The following is a 19,529-nucleotide window of genomic DNA, read 5'->3' as shown; positions in this document are numbered from 1 at the left end:
GATTATGAGCAGAAATTGTTAAATTGGGAGATATAATAATATTATTATGTTAAATTAGGAGTTATTAGATAATGTCATAATAGAATGTCACTTTGAAATGTATATTATAGTATAGTATAAGGGGGATATGATAATTTTATTAGAAAGAAAGGGTCAGCATATGGAGATGGAGTAAGTGGATAGCAAAGTATGATATAATCTGTTATGTATTTAGGTTTTATTATGAAGAAGTCAAAGGGGAAGGGGGGTGAGGGGGGTTAGGGAGGAGGGGGAAAAAAAGGGGGGGAATTTGTATTTGAAAAACTTTTTCAATTAAAAAAAAAAAAGAATTTGCTTGGCCCCAACCTGGCTAAAAGATATGGTTCCATCTCTAAGCTTGGGGATCTTGATGTCTGGTAGAGTCGTTATGTTGATCGTTGTAAGTGGTTCCTTATACCTCAGCTGCTGGTTGTGTTGTATTGTTTTTCATGTAGATTTTAATATGGTTCATTCTTTTACAGTTTTGCAGTTGTTGTAAATCAACCCAAATTATATATTTCACAGGGGTACCCATATAAATTGAAATTATATCTAGGTGTATTTATAGTCATACATAACGTACATATATAGCATTTATGATGCAATTTCTAATTAATGAAAAAAAACAGCTTGTGTTCATACCTGCAGAATCGGACATTGGTCTTAAGAAAAGGTTTTGGTTAGAATTTGTGTGTGTGTGTATTATGAAAAGTATTTCTTTGTAATAAAAAAGTATATTATGCATCTTTACAATATTATAGAGTTACCTTGAGGTAAGATGGGCAGCCACTAAATTTTACAAATACATAAATCAATTTTAAATGTTTTTACAGAAGTGGATGCCTAGTATATTTAAAGCAGAATAATAATACCTTTTTTAAAAAAACAATGACCCAGAATGTAGTGTGAGATTATATTTGAGTTTTTTCATTCTTACTGCCTAAGCTATGCCATCTACAATTTAAAATATACATTTTTTATAGGGTACACCAGCAAGTCACGTACGATATAAAGTAGATGTTGTCCGGTTCCCATATAGTGCAAGTATCTTTGATGTTGAAGAAGAATCTGGACGCGTAGTAACCAGAGTGAATCTTAATGAAGAACCTAGTACATTGTTTAAGGTAACCGTAGGCCTATACATTTCAATATGTTTAAGATAGTGGTCCTGAAGTCATTCTGATATGTTTGGAATTACAACTTCGTTATTTCATAGCAGCACGAGCAATCTACCTACCGGATTGGTGAATGCCATTTTAATATGTTGCATCATAATACCACTACAATGATTCTATACAGAGTTTACTCTATACAATAGTATTCATATCCATTCTTTAATACATGTTGATATACAAACCAAGTGCAGGAACTTTACCAGAAATTAAATGTAACGTTTAAATAAGTATGCTTTGAGCTGAATACCATGTTTCACTGACGTTTTGTTCTATTTTATTCTTAATATGAACAATACTTATAAAATACAGGCAGTCCTCAAGTCTCAACAATAATTGGGAGTGGGTTTCCTGTCACTAAATACAGGTAGTCCTCAACATACGACTACAATTGAGCCCAAAATTTATGTCACACGCGCACACACACACAAAATTGTGTGTGTTTTATCTTTCTGTCTGTTCACCGCCCTGAGTCCTTCGGGAGTAGGACGGTATATAAATCTAATAAAATGAAATGAAATGAAATGTCGTTGAGATATCATCAATAAATAAAAGCCCTTTCCCTTTCTGTACTTTTTTGTTAGAACTCTAGTGTAACTGGGATTCCTTTCAAGGGATACTTCTGCCAGAAAATTGAAATTAGCCTTAAAAATGTGCATAATCAGGAGCTTTTTAATCAGAGAATTAATCTTCACCGAAATGTTTATATTGCAGGTAAAAACAAACGGTATGGAATAAGCCCTCTGGTATTATTAAGAAACGTGGTGGCATAGTGTTAGAGTGCAGTATTGCAGGGGAACTCTGCTCACTGGCTGGAGTTTGATTCCTTCAATCCTGACCAGCTGAAGGTTGACTCAGCCTTCCATCCTTCTGATGTCAATAAAATGAGGACTCAGATTGTTGGGGGCAATATGTTGACTCTGTAAACTTCTTAGAGATCTCTGTAAAAGCACTATAAGCGGTATATAAGTCTAAGCGCTATTGCTAATATAAATGCAGCAAAATGTTATTGAGGTTATGTTAAAATTGATTATATGTCATTAAGTTGTTTTCCAGTTCATACCAACTTCTTAGATAGATTTTCTCCATGACCATCTAATGCTTACCTGATCTTTCAGGTCTTCATATTATGCTGAAATGAAATATCTAAACAATTTTGAGAGAACAAAAAAAAAATTCAATGGGAGTAAGGAAACTTCTCAAGAGACACCTGCACATCTCTAAAAAATCTATAGATTTTTTTTCTATTTATTTATCCCTAAGAAAATGCAGTGTTAAAATGTGCTGGTTGAAAATATTTATAGAACTGAGTTTTATAGTTAGAATTGCATTTATGAGTAAAATAAAAAAAGCTCAGAGATTTTTTTTTTAATGCATTGGCTTTTGGGATGTATGCTGCACATTTTATTTATTTTTTATTTAGGTTTGTTGCTTTTTTTGGTATGATTAATAAAATAAACCCCCAATCTCTAAAATTATTGAATTGAGAAACATATGTTCAGGCATTGTGTTTGTGTGCTTAACAGCTGGTGGTCATTGCCTATGATGATGGGGATCCGGTGAAGTTTAATACAACCACAGTAGAAATTTCCGTATTGCAACCCTCAGTAATTCCACGTTTTACCCAGGATGAGTACAGGTATAATATCTTCTCTCGTTAATGTTATTTTTGAAAAAATTGGAGGGCAGACATTGGCTTTCTTAACTCTTATATTCAAGATGTTGACCTTCACTTTTAAAAGGCTAATTGGGCCAAGACCTTCAATACGCTTGTATCTAGGAGCGCTATAACAATATTGCAGGTGTACAAAAGAGCCTTTTTGGAAAGGGGGGTGGTCCACATTAGCCCTGACCTTCTCTACAGATGTTTAGGAAAGCAAATATATCATTTTTAAAAAAAATTGTGTTCAATTGAATGTATAAATGATTTATGCGTTTTGCATGATATGTTCTATTGCGTCTTCTAGTTTGCTGGTATCTAATCAGAACACTTCATTCTGAGAGCCATGATGTTTTAAAATAGCAGAGCAAGTCTTTTTTACTGTTGTTGTGTATATTTTGGGCTTAGGTTAAATAATTAGAACACACTGACACTTGTTAGAGTTTACCAGTCCTAGAGCGTTTGGCAGAAATATGTAGCATGCAGAAAGGTCTCTGGTTCCATTAAATACAGGAAATTGATCACAAGTGCTTATAAAACAGCACGGGATGTTTCTATTCTGGCTATCAGTGTCAGGAAAAAGGTGATGCGAAGTCAATTAAACAGTGCTTACAACATTTTAAATAGAATATTGCTATTTGTGTTTTCTAGTTGTGCAATTGTCCTCTCCCGGCAAGTGTCCAAATACAAAGGTTTGCAGTATACATGTGCTTTATGCATAGGGTGACCATGCTGTTAAGTTTTCAGGGTGCCCAATGCAAAAACTACATTTCTTCTTTTGTTGAGTTGAAACAAAAAGGGGGAAAAATTAAACTACTATGGATATGCATTAGGAAGAAGCCTCAAATCAACTGCCAGAGGAGAATATTTTTCCTGTTCTTTTGTTGTTCATGATATGGGTTGAATTGACTCCTTTGCTGTTCTATCATTGATAGCTGGTGTTTTAGACTCAAATCAAAGCAAGCATAAGTTCTGCTTGCTGGTCACAGTGACAAAAAATAATGTAAATGTGGGCTATTTTGTTCTATGCTTGGATCTCAAAACCATAACGGTCTCATGGCTTATGTCATGACATCATCATGCACCTTAGTCATTCCCTGCACTGGCACCTATGAAAACAGATCCCCCCCCCTTTCTAGCAATGGTGAAATTCAATTTTTTTTTACTACAAGTTCTGTGGATGTGGCATGGTGGGCATGGTGTGGCTTGGTGGCATGGAAGGGAAGGATACTGCAAAATCCCCATTCCCTCCCCACTCCTGGGGGAAGGATATTGCAAAATCTCCATTCCCACCCCATTCTGGGGCCAGCCAGAATGTGTTTGCCGGTTCTCCGAACTGCTCAAAATTTCTGCTACCAGTCCTCTGAACTGCTCAAAATTTCCTCTACCGGTTTTCCAGAACCTGTCAGAACCTGCTGGATTTCACCCCTGCTTTCTAGAATATGTAGCAAGTAATGATCCCTAATGTAATCTTGTATTAAACTAAGTTATCTTACTTTTCCATTAATGCAGCTTTATGTATTTGTATCAATCAATCTTTTTATTTTATTTTATTTTATATTGGATTTCTATACCGCCCTTCTCCCTAAGGACTCAGGGCGGTGTACAGCCAGATTAAAAAAACATGCAGAACAAATATTAAAAACAATTAAAAGATATATAAATTTGGCCCAATTAAAACTCATTTACCAATTAAAAACGTTTAAAACATTTAAAAACAGTTAAAAATTTCATCTTAAGCCAGCCCGGCTTGTTTAAATAAATGGGTTTTAAGGGCGCGACGGAAGGCACTGAGGTCTTGGATTCTCCTTATCTCTGGGGGGAGCTGATTCCAGAGGGTGGGTGCCCCCACAGAGAAGGCCCTCCCCCTGGGGGTCACCAGCCTGCATTGTTTGGCTGATGGCACCCCGAGGAGGCCCTCTCTGTGGGAGCGCACGGGTCGCTGGGAGGTCGTCGGTAGCAGCAGGCGGTCTCGCAGATAGCTAGGCCCTATGCCATGGAGCGCTTTAAAGGTGATAACCAACACCTTGAAGCGCACCCGGAAGACAACTGGGAGCCAGTGCAGCTCGCGCAGGAGCGGTGTTACATGGGAGCGCCATGCTGCTCCCGTCACTATCAATCAATCAATCTTTATTACGGTCACACACCAGCAAATAAAAGCATTAAAACAATAACACTAGTAGTACAACAATAATAACAATAAATGGTTTTAAATAAAAATTTAATATTTTAAAATTTAGAAAAAGTACTTCCTATATGTAAGAGATGTGGTGGCTCAGTGGCTAAGACACTGAGCTTGTCGATCGAAAGGTCGGCATTTCAGCGGTTCAAATCCCTAGTGCCGCGTAACAGGGTGAGCTCCCATTACTTGTCCCAGTTTCTGCCAATCTAGCAGTTCGAAAGCACGTAAAAAATGCAAGTAGAAAAAGAGGGACCACCTTTGGTGGGAAGGTAACAGTATTCTGGGCATATAGTCATGCCGTCCACATGACCACATAGACATCTTTGGACAGCGCTGGCTCTTCGGTGTTGAAACGGAGATAAGCACCGTCCCCTAGAGTTGGGAACGACTAGCACATATGTGTGGGGGAACCTTTACCTTTACCTTTACTTCCTATATATACTATTGTATAAAAGTAAAAAGTAAAAAGAATTTTAAAAAATAAAATAAAAAACAATAATGATAATAATAAAAAATAATAAAAGACAGAGAGAGTAATATATTGCCATTGGTGGTGGATTAACAGTGGGCAGTTAAAGTCATTTTATGTACAACACAGCAGAATTTGGTTACATCCAGTGGTGTGTTGCCCCCGGTTCGCACCGGTTCTATAGAACCGGTGGTAAAAACGGCGGGAGGCTCCGCCCACTGACCCTGACATTATCAAAATGCTTCTGTGCTTGCACAGAAGAGCGCGCACTAATGAAGCAAGCATGCGCACGCGACCCCATTGCGAACCAGTAGTAAAGGTAAGTAGAACCCACCCCTGGTTACATCCAGAGAAATGTTAAAGCAGCAAGATATTTATATCGAATAAGCATCCCAAATACCTAAAGGGCATTAACTTCAGCATATTACAATGCACTTCATACGTCAGTTTTGGAGGGCCGATACAAAAAAATACCATATGAACTGAGATTATGCTCCTGTGGATAAGGGGCCATTTAAACTGTGGCTCATTTCCTGCTGTACTGCATTTTCTATAAAGACTCACGGACTCCGTTTATAATACCTTACGTAATAAAACATGCAGGAAATACTGATCTTTTTTACGTGCAAGTACTGTTATCAGATCAGTATTTGTACTTGGAATAGATCACCAAGTATTTGTACTTGGAATAGATCACCCACATATAAATAAGAACAGAATGTACACAAGAATGAATAGATATATAAAGGTGTGATAAGCTGTGAATGTTTATGTTCTAGAGTTGTACAGAAGTGACTTACTAAAAAAAATTAAAATATTTCTGCAGAAAAATAATAGAAAGCCTCCTTTGTCACTTTGTCCTATTAAAAACATTGTGAGACCAGGTGGAAAATTAGACCTAAAGGACAAAATGTTTTCGTCGTTGTTGTTTTATTTTCAGAATAAATTCTCTTGCGATAAATTCTCTTTTTAATAACTTAAAAGTTCCAAGGTATGCTATTTTTTAATTAATTAATGCATAACTTCTCTTGTCCTCTTCGGCAGTTAGAAAGTCATAGTTAACAGCCTTGGATTACTATTCTAGGCAATAAATTGCTAACTAAATGTGCAATCAATAATAATATGCATTGCCTGTGGACACATTTAACAGGTGTTCAGACATTTTATTTTCAAGCACTAAATACAGTAACATATTTCAATTTTTTCCAAGGAGCGTAGTCGGTCCTAGGCTTCACTTGGAGAGAGAGGCCAATTCTTATGAAACTTTAAAAAAGTTTTTTTAAAAAAATAAGAAAGTTGATGATCTCAGCAACTGATCCTATAGTTTGTTTATTATTTTATTATTTAAATTTATATAGCTGCCCATCTCATATGTATTACTCTGGGCTGTTTACAAAACAATTAGAAGATATATATACAGATAGATAGATGGATGGATAGATAGATAGATAGATAGATAGATAGATAGATAGATAGATAGATAGATAGATAGATGCAGTATGCTCCTTCCCATATTTGGGTAGGTCAGGTTGCTTCAATAGAAAACCCATTTAATCTTCCCTGGTACAAGCTAACAAAGTGAGGAGAACCTGTGGTTTAGAGGTTAATACATCTGCCTAATATGCAAGCAAGCCCAGGTTCAAATCCCAGAAGGGTACAGCTAGCTGATGAGAGATAAATAGCTTGAAATAGATCTAAACTAGTATCCCTTTATTTCTTTATCAGCAATTCTATTGTTTGCTATTGTTAGAACAGCGAACTATTCTAAAAATATGAATTCCAGGTATATTTGTAAAGAAAGAAACAGACATTCTGCAAACTCCGGAACTAAAATAATTAAAATTTTATTCTACTAAGCTTTCGTCAGCCATCTGCTGACATCATCAGAGTATTAAACTACCATTACAGAGATCTCTGCCTTTATATGCCATCAATCTGGCCATTGCACGTGTAAAAGGTAAACGGCTGGAAGGGCCAATGGCCAAATTGAGTAATGTAATGTAATGTAATGTAAGTAATATAAAGGCAGAGATCTCTGTAATGGTAATTTAATACTCTGACGATGTCAGCAGATGGCTGATGAAAGCTTAGTAGAATAAAATTTTAATTATTTTATTTCTGGAGTTCGCAGAATGTCTGTTTCTTTCTTTACACACACACACACACACATACACACAATACTGCAACAATTCAATAACAATCTAATATAAAAACAAAAGAACCCATCATAATCCCATTCATCTAGACGAGGAGTGTCAAACTCATGTCGTCATGGTAGCGTCATATGATGTATCAGGACTTTTCCCCCCTTTGCTAAACCAGGTCTGGGCATGGCCAGCACGTGACACATCTGGCCCGTGGGCCGCGAGTTTGACAGCCCTGATCTAGACAGTCCGTACAGCCATCGTATTGGCTTTACTCTGCTTTTGTGTTCTCCTGGCAAAACTACCAGTATGTTTTCAGGGCTTTACAAAAAGCCGGCGGTGTTGTGGTCCACTCAGTCTATACAGCCAGATGACTCTCCTCACTGATGGGTCCTGCAGTACACCTCTCCTGCCAAATGGGATGGGATGGGTTAAATATAATTGGGGAGAGCCAGTTTGTTAAAGGGGAGAAATCAGCTTTTATGCAGGGAACAGAACAAATTGATTACATGCATTAAGTATATGATAGGTATATCAGAAAGCAACAAGTCATTAATATACAATACTTTGTTTGTTTTTATTAGACATTAGAAAAGACAGACGTCCTTAGCTTTAATACCTATAATTTCTGTTTCTTCAGATAGCTAATGGTCACAGAAACCCTTTTGCCTTATGTAAAATATATTGCATTTCCTCCCTCTCCCATCCAGGTTTGTTTCTTTCAGGCACTTCAGAATACAGTCCTATTGTTTGGTTGCCCTCACCATTGTTTCTGAAAAGGCTAGTTTTTGTACATTAGAGGAAGGCGACTTAGGTTCAAAGGAGAAAATGAAATTCCTGAAATTAAATCCCAAAATTTTACATAATGCCATGAGTCCAGAAGAATTTCCAGATTGCACAAAGGCTTTGGTAGAGGGCAAGATTTTTTTCTATAACTATGGGATTGTTATTATTATTATTAATAATAATAATTAATTATGATGATAATATATCACAATGTTATCTCTTAATAGAATTAAGGCTCTGCTGTTCTTTCATATCAAATGCTGGTATGAAAGTTCACAGATACTTATCAGAATTTGTCAGAGAACTACGGAATCAGATACAAATAATTGTTCAGGAGACATTTTGAGTAAAGACCTATAAACGTATTTCCATAGGAAATTAGAAAGGCTATTAATGCTCTTAAAGCCAATGTAAATTTATGTATTTTTTTAAAAAGAAAAATCTATGTGTGTGCACACATTTGCACATACATATGAATGAAAAATTTACACCTTTCTTACATGGATAGACTAAAGAAATTATCTATAGTCAATGTTAATTAGTTATTCCTTATCTATAAATTAATCTGACAATTGAAATTGAAAGAACAGTAATTTAACTTTTGTAAAAGAGATGATACTCATTGCACACATGCACACGTATGCGCACACACACACACACACACATGTGTGTGTGTATGTATGTCTATGTTTGTATTTAAATGTAAAATAGAACTATACAAACACATATAGACTTATAACCTTCAAATAAGAGATAGTGCTTAAGAGTTGCAAGCAATTGGTAAACCAGTATTCATTTTGTTGGTTTGTATGGTAATATAAATTTTGGAATCGACTTATACCATACTGAAAATTTGACTTACAACTGGCTTAAAATATAAGGAATATTGTCATTCTTTCATCAAATAATTTCAAATCCTTCCTTCTTTCCTTTCCCTCCCTCCCGTCCCCACCTCTTCCCCTTCCTTCCTTCTTTCTTTCTTTCTTTCTTTCTTTCTTTCTTTCTTTCTTTCTTTCTTTCTTTCCTTTCTTTCTTTCTTTCTTTCTTTCTTTTCTTTCTTTCTTTCTTTCTCAAAACATTTCTTTTTAATTACTGGAAACTTGTACAGCAGACAATCATCAATTGAGGATTTAGGGACATGATTCAAAGTCCTTGCCTCAAACAATGCAAATTATAAAGTTGTCTATAGTTTGCATTTCTAGAAATCGTCCATATTCAGCCCTGAACTAGTTGTAATAACTTTGGACTATAATAGTACTCTACATTATATCTTATTTATTCAAAATTTCCTCTGAAGACCAAAAATGGCTGAAGTCATATTTTTGTAAGCATTCTTGCTTTTTCCCCCCATCTATTTTCTGTTTATTTTGTATGCAGACTTTTACTAGGTCATTGTCCTAACATCCTTTGTTCTTAATAACAGTAACATTTTCACTGAAAAATATAGAGAAGCTTCCTCGTCTGAGATGTTCAGAAAGGGAGAACAAAATATTCTTCCTCAGAAGATTCTGTATGAGAGGATTTTTTTTCCTGTCTTCTTTCAAAGTCTAATAAATGAAGCTCAGAAAATATCCTTAAGGCAGTTTAATACAGAAGACATGAGACATATAATCAAAACAAGATTTTGCATCAGCAACCACAATAACCAAAGACTTTCTTCTGATGATTACTATGAAGCAAAAAATTTTAAAAAATAGCCGCTGCCTTTATCAAAATAAAACAATTGACAAATGGCAACATCACTTAGCAAAATTGTTTTAAACAAACCAAATAAATGTAGGAACTGAATTTGGTAATCCATTTTATTTATCTAGGGAAGTTTGCCCTTCATTCCAGCCTAGAGAATAACCTTCCCATAGTTTATTTACCTTTCAGTTATCTCACAATATTTAACCACTCAGGTTATTTAAAGAGGATGGTATGCTTTTCCATTTTTATGATTCTGCTGAATCTGTGATAAATATATTTAAACTTGTGGTTTTCACCAAATTATTGCAAAGATTACACAAAGTTGCACTGCACCTGATGTTATTAAGTCCCTCAGAATGATGTTTGACATTTAAAGATAATAGGCCATGTCAGTGGTTCATTGTAATAATATCCAAACTCCCTTGTCATCGCTTTTTAGAGGTAAATACCATTGGAAAGGTCAAAACTTTGTGAACTAATATGAGAAGTTTGAAGAAGGTGCATAGTGAAAAATTTCACAGCTCTGTGGAACATTCTTTGCAAATAATGTCACTCACACTGGGACAATATGGTTTATTGCAGTGGTATGCAGAGGCAAAAGTGTGCAAAAATGAAATAGTCTGTCTTGAAATATATAAAACTTTAAAATAAAATATATTTCTCCTTTGGTAAACATCGAAACTTTCTTTTAATTATGTGGTATCTTTCATAACATGGAATTGCCACCATTACAGGAAAGGATAACCCAGATCATTTTCAAGGTTGCTTCAATTTCCTAGCGTTACACTGATAAATGAAATGTATGTATATCCATAGCTGGTGTTTGCTGTCACACAGACAATTGAGTTTTAACAGTATGTTTTCACAAGCTGGGAGCTAAAAGGTTGCTCTGTAGTTGTGCTAGAAGTTGGATTTTGTTCATGACTGATAGGTTTCACTCACAATTGGGGGCACTCAATCCTAGGACAATTGATTTTCTTTTATCTTTATTTAAAGGAGAATGCTAAAATCATAACCAGTGAATTGCAGGCACTGGTGTTTCATAGACATAAGAGTAGCAATGTATGTACTATATATCGTTTTAGGTCTGTCTGACTCCTTCCTCTTTTGTGTAACAGTTTCGTGTGGGAGAGCTGATTTCCATAGTCTTTCTTTCCTTATTATTCAGATTAGTTATAGTACTGTTACACTGAGAATTGTTGCACTGAAGGTACAAAAAAGAGAAGCCTACAGCATTTTAAAGTTTTTCAGTATTTTTTCTTAGACTTGCATTATTTTATTTGTTTGTTTGTTTGTTTGTTTGTTTGTTTGTTTGTTTATTGGTTCGATTTATATGCCACCCTTTTCCGGAGACTCAGGGCGGTTTACAATGCGTTAAGCAATAGCCTTCATACTTTTGTATATACCTGCTTAGTAGGGCTTTTCGCCCCCCCCCCCAAGCGGTGTTCTTTTTTATACAAGTCAGTTTGTATATTTAGTTTGACACCCACCCTGTACCTGTTTTACAGTACAATATAATTAGCTTGGTTTTCAAAAGAAAAAAAATATTGCAAGGAAAGGAGATGGTATTCCTGCTTTATTTCAGAATCAATGATTGGAACACATTTACAAAAGCAAAGCTTATGCAATCCTGTTAAAAATAAATAAATCGACATAAATAAAAGCAAGTACTTAATTTCCCCCCCAAAAAAAGGGGCCTTCATTCTAGTTCTGCTTTATGTAAGAAGCCCCCTTGTAGAATCCAAAAGTTGTTAATGTTTTAAAAGGGTTTCTAAATCAATTTGGAATGCGACAGCTTCCTAATTAAAGATACCTACTTAAATTGCTTGAAATGTAAAACAAGAACGTACCGATTTCAAGACTCTAGTCCTGTGTTCAGATGCTAGTTTGTTTATTATTTAATAGTATCGTATATGGTTTGCTTACACCAAACTTTTGCTTACACACAAACAAAGCTATCAAAACTGGGAAAAACCATTTCTGAGTCAGTGACAAGGTCATTTTTTTAAAGCATAGAACAAGATGGTTAACCCATGCTGAACCTCATTCTCACTCGTTCAATGTAAGGCTTCGGTTTGTATGTGACCCTACATGTAGCAAAGCACACATCTGTATCCTGCTTCTATGCAGTTGTTGTGCCTCAATCCTCAGATATTAAAAGCTGGAACCAAAAATATCACTAAATCTATAGGACAATAGACTTCTGTTGCACCTTTATATGTGGGAAGCTGTTCTCCTAAATCAGGGGTGTCAGACTTAATCCCATTGTGAACCATATCAGGATTTTGTTTGTCCTTGGGGACCTGAGTGGGCGTGGCCTGGTCATCGTGGCCAACTGGGTGGGCATGGCCAGGGCAGCATGGGCCAGCTCCTCGCCATCTCCAAATCACAGGACAACTCTGAACCTATTCCAAGCGGGGTTCAGCCCCTGGGCCAAAAGTTTGACACGCCTGTCCTAAATAAATTGAAGATTCAAAGAAAGAAAAGCTGCTTGAGCTATAATCTGCAGTACAAATACATTTGCAAATCAACAGATTGATTATTTTTACCAATGTATTTATATATACATTATAAATTTATCCAAAATTTCAAGACTTCAGCAATAAGATTTAAGTGAACTTTGAACCTGCATTAGTTGGCATTGTATGAACTACCAGCTTCGGCTTGTGGTCACTCACTCAACACACTCACAGCCCTGGTCGACAGCCTCAAATCACTTTCTTTCTTCTTCTTTTTTTTTTTGTAAATATTTTTTATTTATTTTTTTCCAACTTTAAACATAAAACATAACTTTCAAGAGCAAAAATCTTGATCCGGTCATAGATGGTTACCACACTTACATTCCTTTCACAAGCTCAATTCACAATTTCCATTACATCTTTTATAAGTAAACAAAAAAGAAAAGAAAAGAAGATAAAAAAAGAAATTCAAAACTTAAACCAATTTTAACTCAAATTTAACATTTTCATCTATATAAATCCATTATATCTATCCAAAATTAATTTCAAATTCACTTTCACTCATTTTTACATCTGCATAACAATTCTAAACATATCTTTATTCTTCTTTATCTTATATCTTATACAAGTCATATAAAAATAATTTTTACAATATTCTAACCTCTTGTTAAGTGTTTACCTTACAATTTTATCACCATTTATTCTTAATTTCAATTCAATACCATTCCATTTTTATTATATTTTATAAAACAACATTTTGTCTAATTTTAATCCTTTGACCCTTATCCTAAGTTTACCTTAGTTTTTTTTTCTCCCAGTTTACATGTTACACAGATTTCTCACAAAGACATATTTTATTTACTCCAATTTCTAATATATTTTCCACTATATCTCCCTCTAATATTTAACTATCTTCCAGCTTATTCTATTTGATTAATTCTCAGCTTGATCCCCTCCAAAACACCAACTATTTAGTTAATTTCAGAATAGTTCCTCAATCTCCTCCAACTCTCCTCCTATTTGTTTGGCTGTTTCCAGCATTTTGTGGGCTGATTTCCAGCATAGTCTCCTCCAACTCTCCTCCTATTTGTTTGACTGTTTCCAGCATTTTATGGGTTGATTTCCAGCATTGTTTCCTCCTTAACTCCCTCCATTGTTTGGCTGATTTCCAGTATAGTCTCCTCCAACTCTCCTCCTATTTGTTTGGCTGTTTCCAGCATTTTATGGGCTGATTTCCAGCATAATCTCCTCCTTAACTCCCTCCATTGTTTGGCTGATTTCCAGCATAATCTCCTCTAATCTCCCTCCATTGTTTGGCTGGTGTCCAGCATAATTCCCTCCAGCACTCCTCCTATTTGTTTAACTGATTTCCAGCACTTCTAATTAATTTCCAACGTATTTCCACCGAGTCTCAAACTCTTATCTAGTTGCTATCCATCCCACACATTTTAACTGTAATATAATTATCTGTTTTATATCATTTTTCCATCCTACTCTTTCAATTTAAATCTCAGTATATTTCATAATAGTCATCATTTCCAACATGTAGTACCTTAATTCAAGACTAATCACTAGCATCTGTGTATCTTGTATTTTATTCAATCAATCCTTATTTATCAGTTTAACATTTGTTTGCAAATTAAAATTAAAACATATTACATCAAACAGTACATTTTCTTAAAATTTTCCTGCCTCAAAATATATTCTTCTTTATTATTTTTATCCCCTTGATATCATTCACTATTTTAATAGCCACCTCAGCGTCTTAGCTACTGAGCCACCGCATCCCTATAATTAAGCATATACGTCCACATCAAAAATAAGCGGAGGAGGGGTTCAACTAAATTCAATAGACCTTAATTGGCTATATTGTGTTAATTTCCCTGACCATGCTGATAGTTGTAGACTCAGATGGTTGGAGAATGCAATTATTGTTTCATGGGACACAAGTCATCATTTACATTGAAGATGCTAGCTTCATTTAGAAGCCTAATGTCGTATCTCCATGCAGTATTGCGTTTACAGAAGCTGTCATCAAATATTCACATAGGAACAGTGTATTGAGGTGGTGACCAATTTACCTTTCCCCCAGCATGATCACACAATTACCAGGTGAAGTTTGATCTCATAGCATAAACGCCCTCTGCAAGAATGAGAGAGTTTCTAACATAATATAGCTCTGAGATTGAGTCTTAATAGCTAGCTAGCACAGCTGTTCAGGATGATTAAGAATTTATGATGATGATGTTGAAGCCTCAAGTATCCATTTCAGAAATATGAAAGGAACTTGCCAGTTCATCTTCATGTTGACTTTTGACACAAATGACACGGAGATGTTTGGAGCTTCATCTTGTACAATTTAATGAGATTCCTTTTTTGAGTCAGCAGCAGTTTTATTCCTGACCATCTCATCTTATTTGAGTTACCATATTTTTCAGAGTATAAGATGCACCGGAATATAAGCACCTTAGTTTTTGGGAAGGAAAATTTTTAAAAAGCTGATTGGCAAGGGGATCAGCCTCCCGGAATACCCCCAATCAGCTGTTCCCAGAGGTGAATTTTAGCAACAGGTTCCTTGGTTGTGAGCTCTGTGCCTTGCCTTTTTCTCTCTCTCTCTCTTTTTTTTTTTTGCTTTTTTTCTGCCTCTGAAACTTCTGAAATTCTGTTTCAGAAAGCCTCTGAAAGCCTCTGAAACAGAGCTTCAGAAAAAAAGCCTCTGAAGCTCTGTTTGGAGGCTTCTTTTCTGAAGCTCTGTTTGGGGGCTTCTTTTCTGAAGCTTTGTTTCTGATGCTTTTTTCAGCCTCTGAAACCTCTGTTTGAGAAGCTGGGCGGGGCTACATTCGGAGTAAAAGACACACCCATTTTCACCCTCTTTTTTTGGGAGGAAAAGGTGCGTCTTATACTCCGAAAAATACGGTAAGTGGTGTGGTGAGCATCTTTTTGCATAAATATGCTGTTGGGCTTAAAAGAAACATTAGTTCCCACCTTTTGAAATCTCCTATAGATCCTTTGAAGAACAACTATTTAAAGTCACAAAGGCAAGATTTTTGAGGAAATAAAATAATTTGCAACTATTGTCATTTCCTAACAATCTTACTAGCTAATTTGGGCTTAGTTTGGGGACAGAATCAGATTGAAGAAGGGTTTTGCTGTGGGGAAAAAAGGAAGTGTGGCTCAGAGGTGGTATTCGGCAGGTTCTGACCAGTTCTGGAAAACCGGTAGCGGAAAAATTGAGTAGTTCGGAGAACTGGTAAATACCATCTCTGACTGGCCCCACCCCCATCTATTCTCTGCTGATCGGGAAGAATTGGAGATTTTATAGTATCCTTCCCCTGGAGTGGGGTGGGAATGGAGATTTTACAGTATTCTTCCCCTGCCATGCCCACCAAGCCACGTCCACAGAACCGGTAGTAAAAAAATTGAATCCCATCACTGGTGTGGCTCTATTCATCCTGCCCGGTCTTTTAGCTGCTTTTGCTATATTGTCAAGCACAATGTACTTCTAAATTGTGAGCTGCAGGTTTCACTTCTGCTTACAGGGATAGACACATAGACACAGAAAATAGCAATTGTTCTTCATAGCCACAGTGGTGGCTATGCTATGAATTGTCTCAAAGCAATTGTTAGTCAACAACTACCTGAACCTCCTGGAGTTGATCATGAGCAGTTTTGTTGTCATCAATAAATTGATGCTTAGCTCTATTCCAGTAGAAAATAAAGCGGATGACTTTGATGGAGACAGGGAAGATCTGTTACCAAGGCAACAAATAGACAAGCATTGCAGAAGTCCTGATGAGGAAGGGATCAGATAGTCCCTGAATTCAAATTCAGCTGAAGCTATATAAGAAGAGCAGAAGCACATTGAGATATGCAACATCTTAATAAAAATAGTTTTAGATACACCTGGCATCTGTTTCTTGGTCTGGACTACTTCATATGCTTGACAATATCTAAACTCAGTGTAAGCAAGTCACCAAGTGCTATTAAAAAATCTGCATTGCTTCCCTCTTACAGAGCTGATTGGTCATCTTCCATTTATGGATGCAATTTCTCTGTGGCAGTTCCTTTGCATGGCAGTGCTCTCTCCCATGAAATTTGAGAGACCTTACCTTCTTTATGTGCCATGGAACTAGACTTTATTGCTATTATTAGATGTTTCCAGAATTAGAGGTATAATGACCTTAGGAAAATAGCAAGAACAATTCTGGAAGATTGTGTGCACCGTGTCTTCCATTTATTTATTTATTTATTTATTTATTTATTTATTTATTTATTTATTTATCGAGAACATATTAGATAATATATATAAGTATAAGCATGAATTGAATACATAAAATGAATACAATTAAAGGGAACATTAGGACAGGGATGGTAGGCACGCTGGTGCTCCTATGCACGCCCCTTACAGACCTCTTAGGAATGGGGTGAGGTCAACAGTAGACAGTTTTAGGTTAAAGTTTTGGGGGTTTTGGGATGAGACCACAGAGTCTGGTAGTGCGTTCCAGGCATTGACCACTCTGTTACTGAAGTCATATTTTCTGCAATCGAGTTTGGAGCGGTTAACTTTGTTTGTATCTATTGTGTGCTCATGGATTGTTGTGGTTGAAGCTGAGGTAGTCATTGACAGGTAGGACATTGTAGCAGATGAGTTTATAAGCTATGCTTAGGTCATACCGAAGGCAGCGTAGTTCTAAATTTTCTAAGCCCCAAATTTCAAGTCTGGTGGCATAAGGTATTTTATTGCGAGCGGAGGAGTGGACTTGTGTACTTTCAGAGTCAGAAGACTGGATGATGGGAAATAGTCTGTTAGATTAGATGGATTTTGACTGTTAAAGTTGAATAGGACTAAACTACTTATTAAACTACTGAAATTGCATTCCACTCATTTGACAGTGTTAATTTCTGCAAATGTTAATGCTTTATTCGCATTCCTTTAATTGGTTTACATGTAGCTTTCTGTTTTTACTTCAGTTTCATAGATACATTGAATATATCAGGAGAATATTCACAATGCGACCAAAATAAACAATAATCTATCTCAACTAATTCTGTAGGCCCCCACCTGTGCGTGAAGGTGCCCCCAAAGGAACCCAAGTGGTTGTGGTTACTGCTGCTGCCTTGAATCAAACAATTGTCTATTCCATTGTTTCAGGAAATGAAGACGGTAAGTTAATGTGGCCTTGCATATGGTCTCAGTAAAGTATATTTTTAAGGAAGAGTAGGAGGAGGAGGGAGGAAGTAAAACATCCCAAATGGAAAAAAATAAATTTAACATATTCCGTTTCAGATACATAGCACAATTTTAAAGAAGCCATTTTATCCATTCCTAAAATGTTTATAAAACCTTCTTTTTCTCCATTTCTCCAGGAGTGTTTGCCATTAACAATAGGACAGGAGTTATCTCCATTCAAAAATCTCTGGATTATGAAACTGCAAAAAAATATTTGCTTCGGGTACAAGCAGATTCCTTGATAGTAGTCCGTTCTAATTTGCCAGTGCCATCCAAAAGTAAGTTAATTTTTCCTTCCTTCCTTCCTTCCTTCCTTCCTTCCTTCCTTCCTTCCTTCCTTCCTTCCTTCTTTCCTACTTGCCTGCCTGCCTGCCTGCCTGCCTTTCTTCCTTCCTTCCTTCCCCAAAATTTGATGTTTTAGCTGTTATTCTTTTCCTGATCTCCCATTACTTTGAAAATTAACCTTTTATTTGATTATATCTTCTATGCTAAACATGGGGGAGGGGGGTATCAAGCCATGAATCAACAAGATAGGAATAAGGTCAACCCTCTTCAAATCACAGAATAGTAATAGCAATAGCATTTAGATTTATATACCGCTTCATAGTGCTTTTACAGTCCTCTCTAAGCGGTTTACAGAATCAACATATTGCCCCCAACAATCTGGATCCTCATTTTACCTACTTCGGAAGGATGGAAGGCTGAGTCAACCTTGAGCTGGTGATATTTGATCTGCTGAACTGCAGCTAGCAGTCAGCTGAAGTAGCCTGCAGTACTGCACTCTTAACCACTGCGCCACCTCGGCTCTCTATCTGTCCTCCTATAATTAATCTGGAATATAATGAGCAAAATTAATATATTCGTTTTATTTTATAGTTATTATGGGTTTTTTCATTAAAAATATGAGCAATCCAGAAAATGGAGATGTACGTTCAATGTTAAACCAGGAATGAATGTTAAAAGTTTCTTAGGATTATTTCCAGGGAAAAAAGTCATTATTTAAATGAAAAGCAAGAATTAAACCTTGCAGTTGTTAACAATGTCACAGAAAACTATGGAAAAACACCATAATTTCTGAAAACTGGTTGTTCCAGCAATTTCCATGGGGAAAAGTGCTTTTTTCCTGCTTCTTAGCAGTTTGGTGCTTATGTTTTTATTTATATTTTTTCTTTCCAAAACAATGAATGGGAGACAAGGTATCTATGTCAGCACCAAGCTTATATGGATTAGTTGTGAATTTCATCAAGTAATAAATAAAGCCAGAAGGACCTAGGACTGAATAGGTCTAAGGCTTAATAACATATACCAATAGAAATGTCTATTTCTATTTCTATCAACATTGAAAATGGAAGTTATACAGCCTTACATTTTTCAATGAACTCTTCAAGACTTATGAGGCATATCTTCCCAATTGTGGAGCTTTTGGTTTGTTTGTTTGTTTGTTTGTTTGTTTATTTGTTTGTTTGTTTTTTGAAGGGGTTAGTGTTTAATATCTACTTGGGAAAGTCAAAACAGGATAGCAGGTATATACAGCATTGCTATCAGAGCTCTGTCAATATTTCATACACATACAAAAGGTGTGAGGCTTGGATCATAATGTCATGTCCACTGTTGTATCTTTTTGCTTTACAATGACATGTGGCATGTTTTTAGAAAAGACATAAGGCAGTGGTTTTCAACCTGTAGTCTGCAGAACCCTAGGGGGCCCATGCTGGTGGGC

General features: G+C 36.1%; 1 protein-coding gene across 8 annotated transcripts in view; it reads left to right on the top strand.

Moving 5' to 3' along the window:
• The window catches only part of PCDH15 (protocadherin related 15), a 716,117-nt gene that overhangs the window by 594,307 nt on the left and 102,281 nt on the right, over nucleotides 1-19,529 (top strand). For all 8 annotated transcript variants that reach the window (XM_087871772.1, XM_060682279.2, XM_060682278.2 and 5 more), the window contains 4 exons: nucleotides 1,002-1,142; nucleotides 2,717-2,829; nucleotides 17,634-17,743; nucleotides 17,947-18,087. In XM_087871772.1, coding sequence (XP_087727898.1) covers nucleotides 1,002-1,142; nucleotides 2,717-2,829; nucleotides 17,634-17,743; nucleotides 17,947-18,087 — 505 coding nt within the window. The remainder of the gene's footprint in view (nucleotides 1-1,001; nucleotides 1,143-2,716; nucleotides 2,830-17,633; nucleotides 17,744-17,946; nucleotides 18,088-19,529) is intronic.

Source organism: Pantherophis guttatus, chromosome 6 (genome assembly GCF_059756535.1).
Source record: "Pantherophis guttatus breed Tessera chromosome 6, ASM5975653v1, whole genome shotgun sequence".
In the NCBI taxonomy this organism is placed as follows: domain Eukaryota; kingdom Metazoa; phylum Chordata; class Lepidosauria; order Squamata; family Colubridae; genus Pantherophis; species Pantherophis guttatus.
This window is presented reverse-complemented; position numbering and strand designations above follow the sequence as displayed.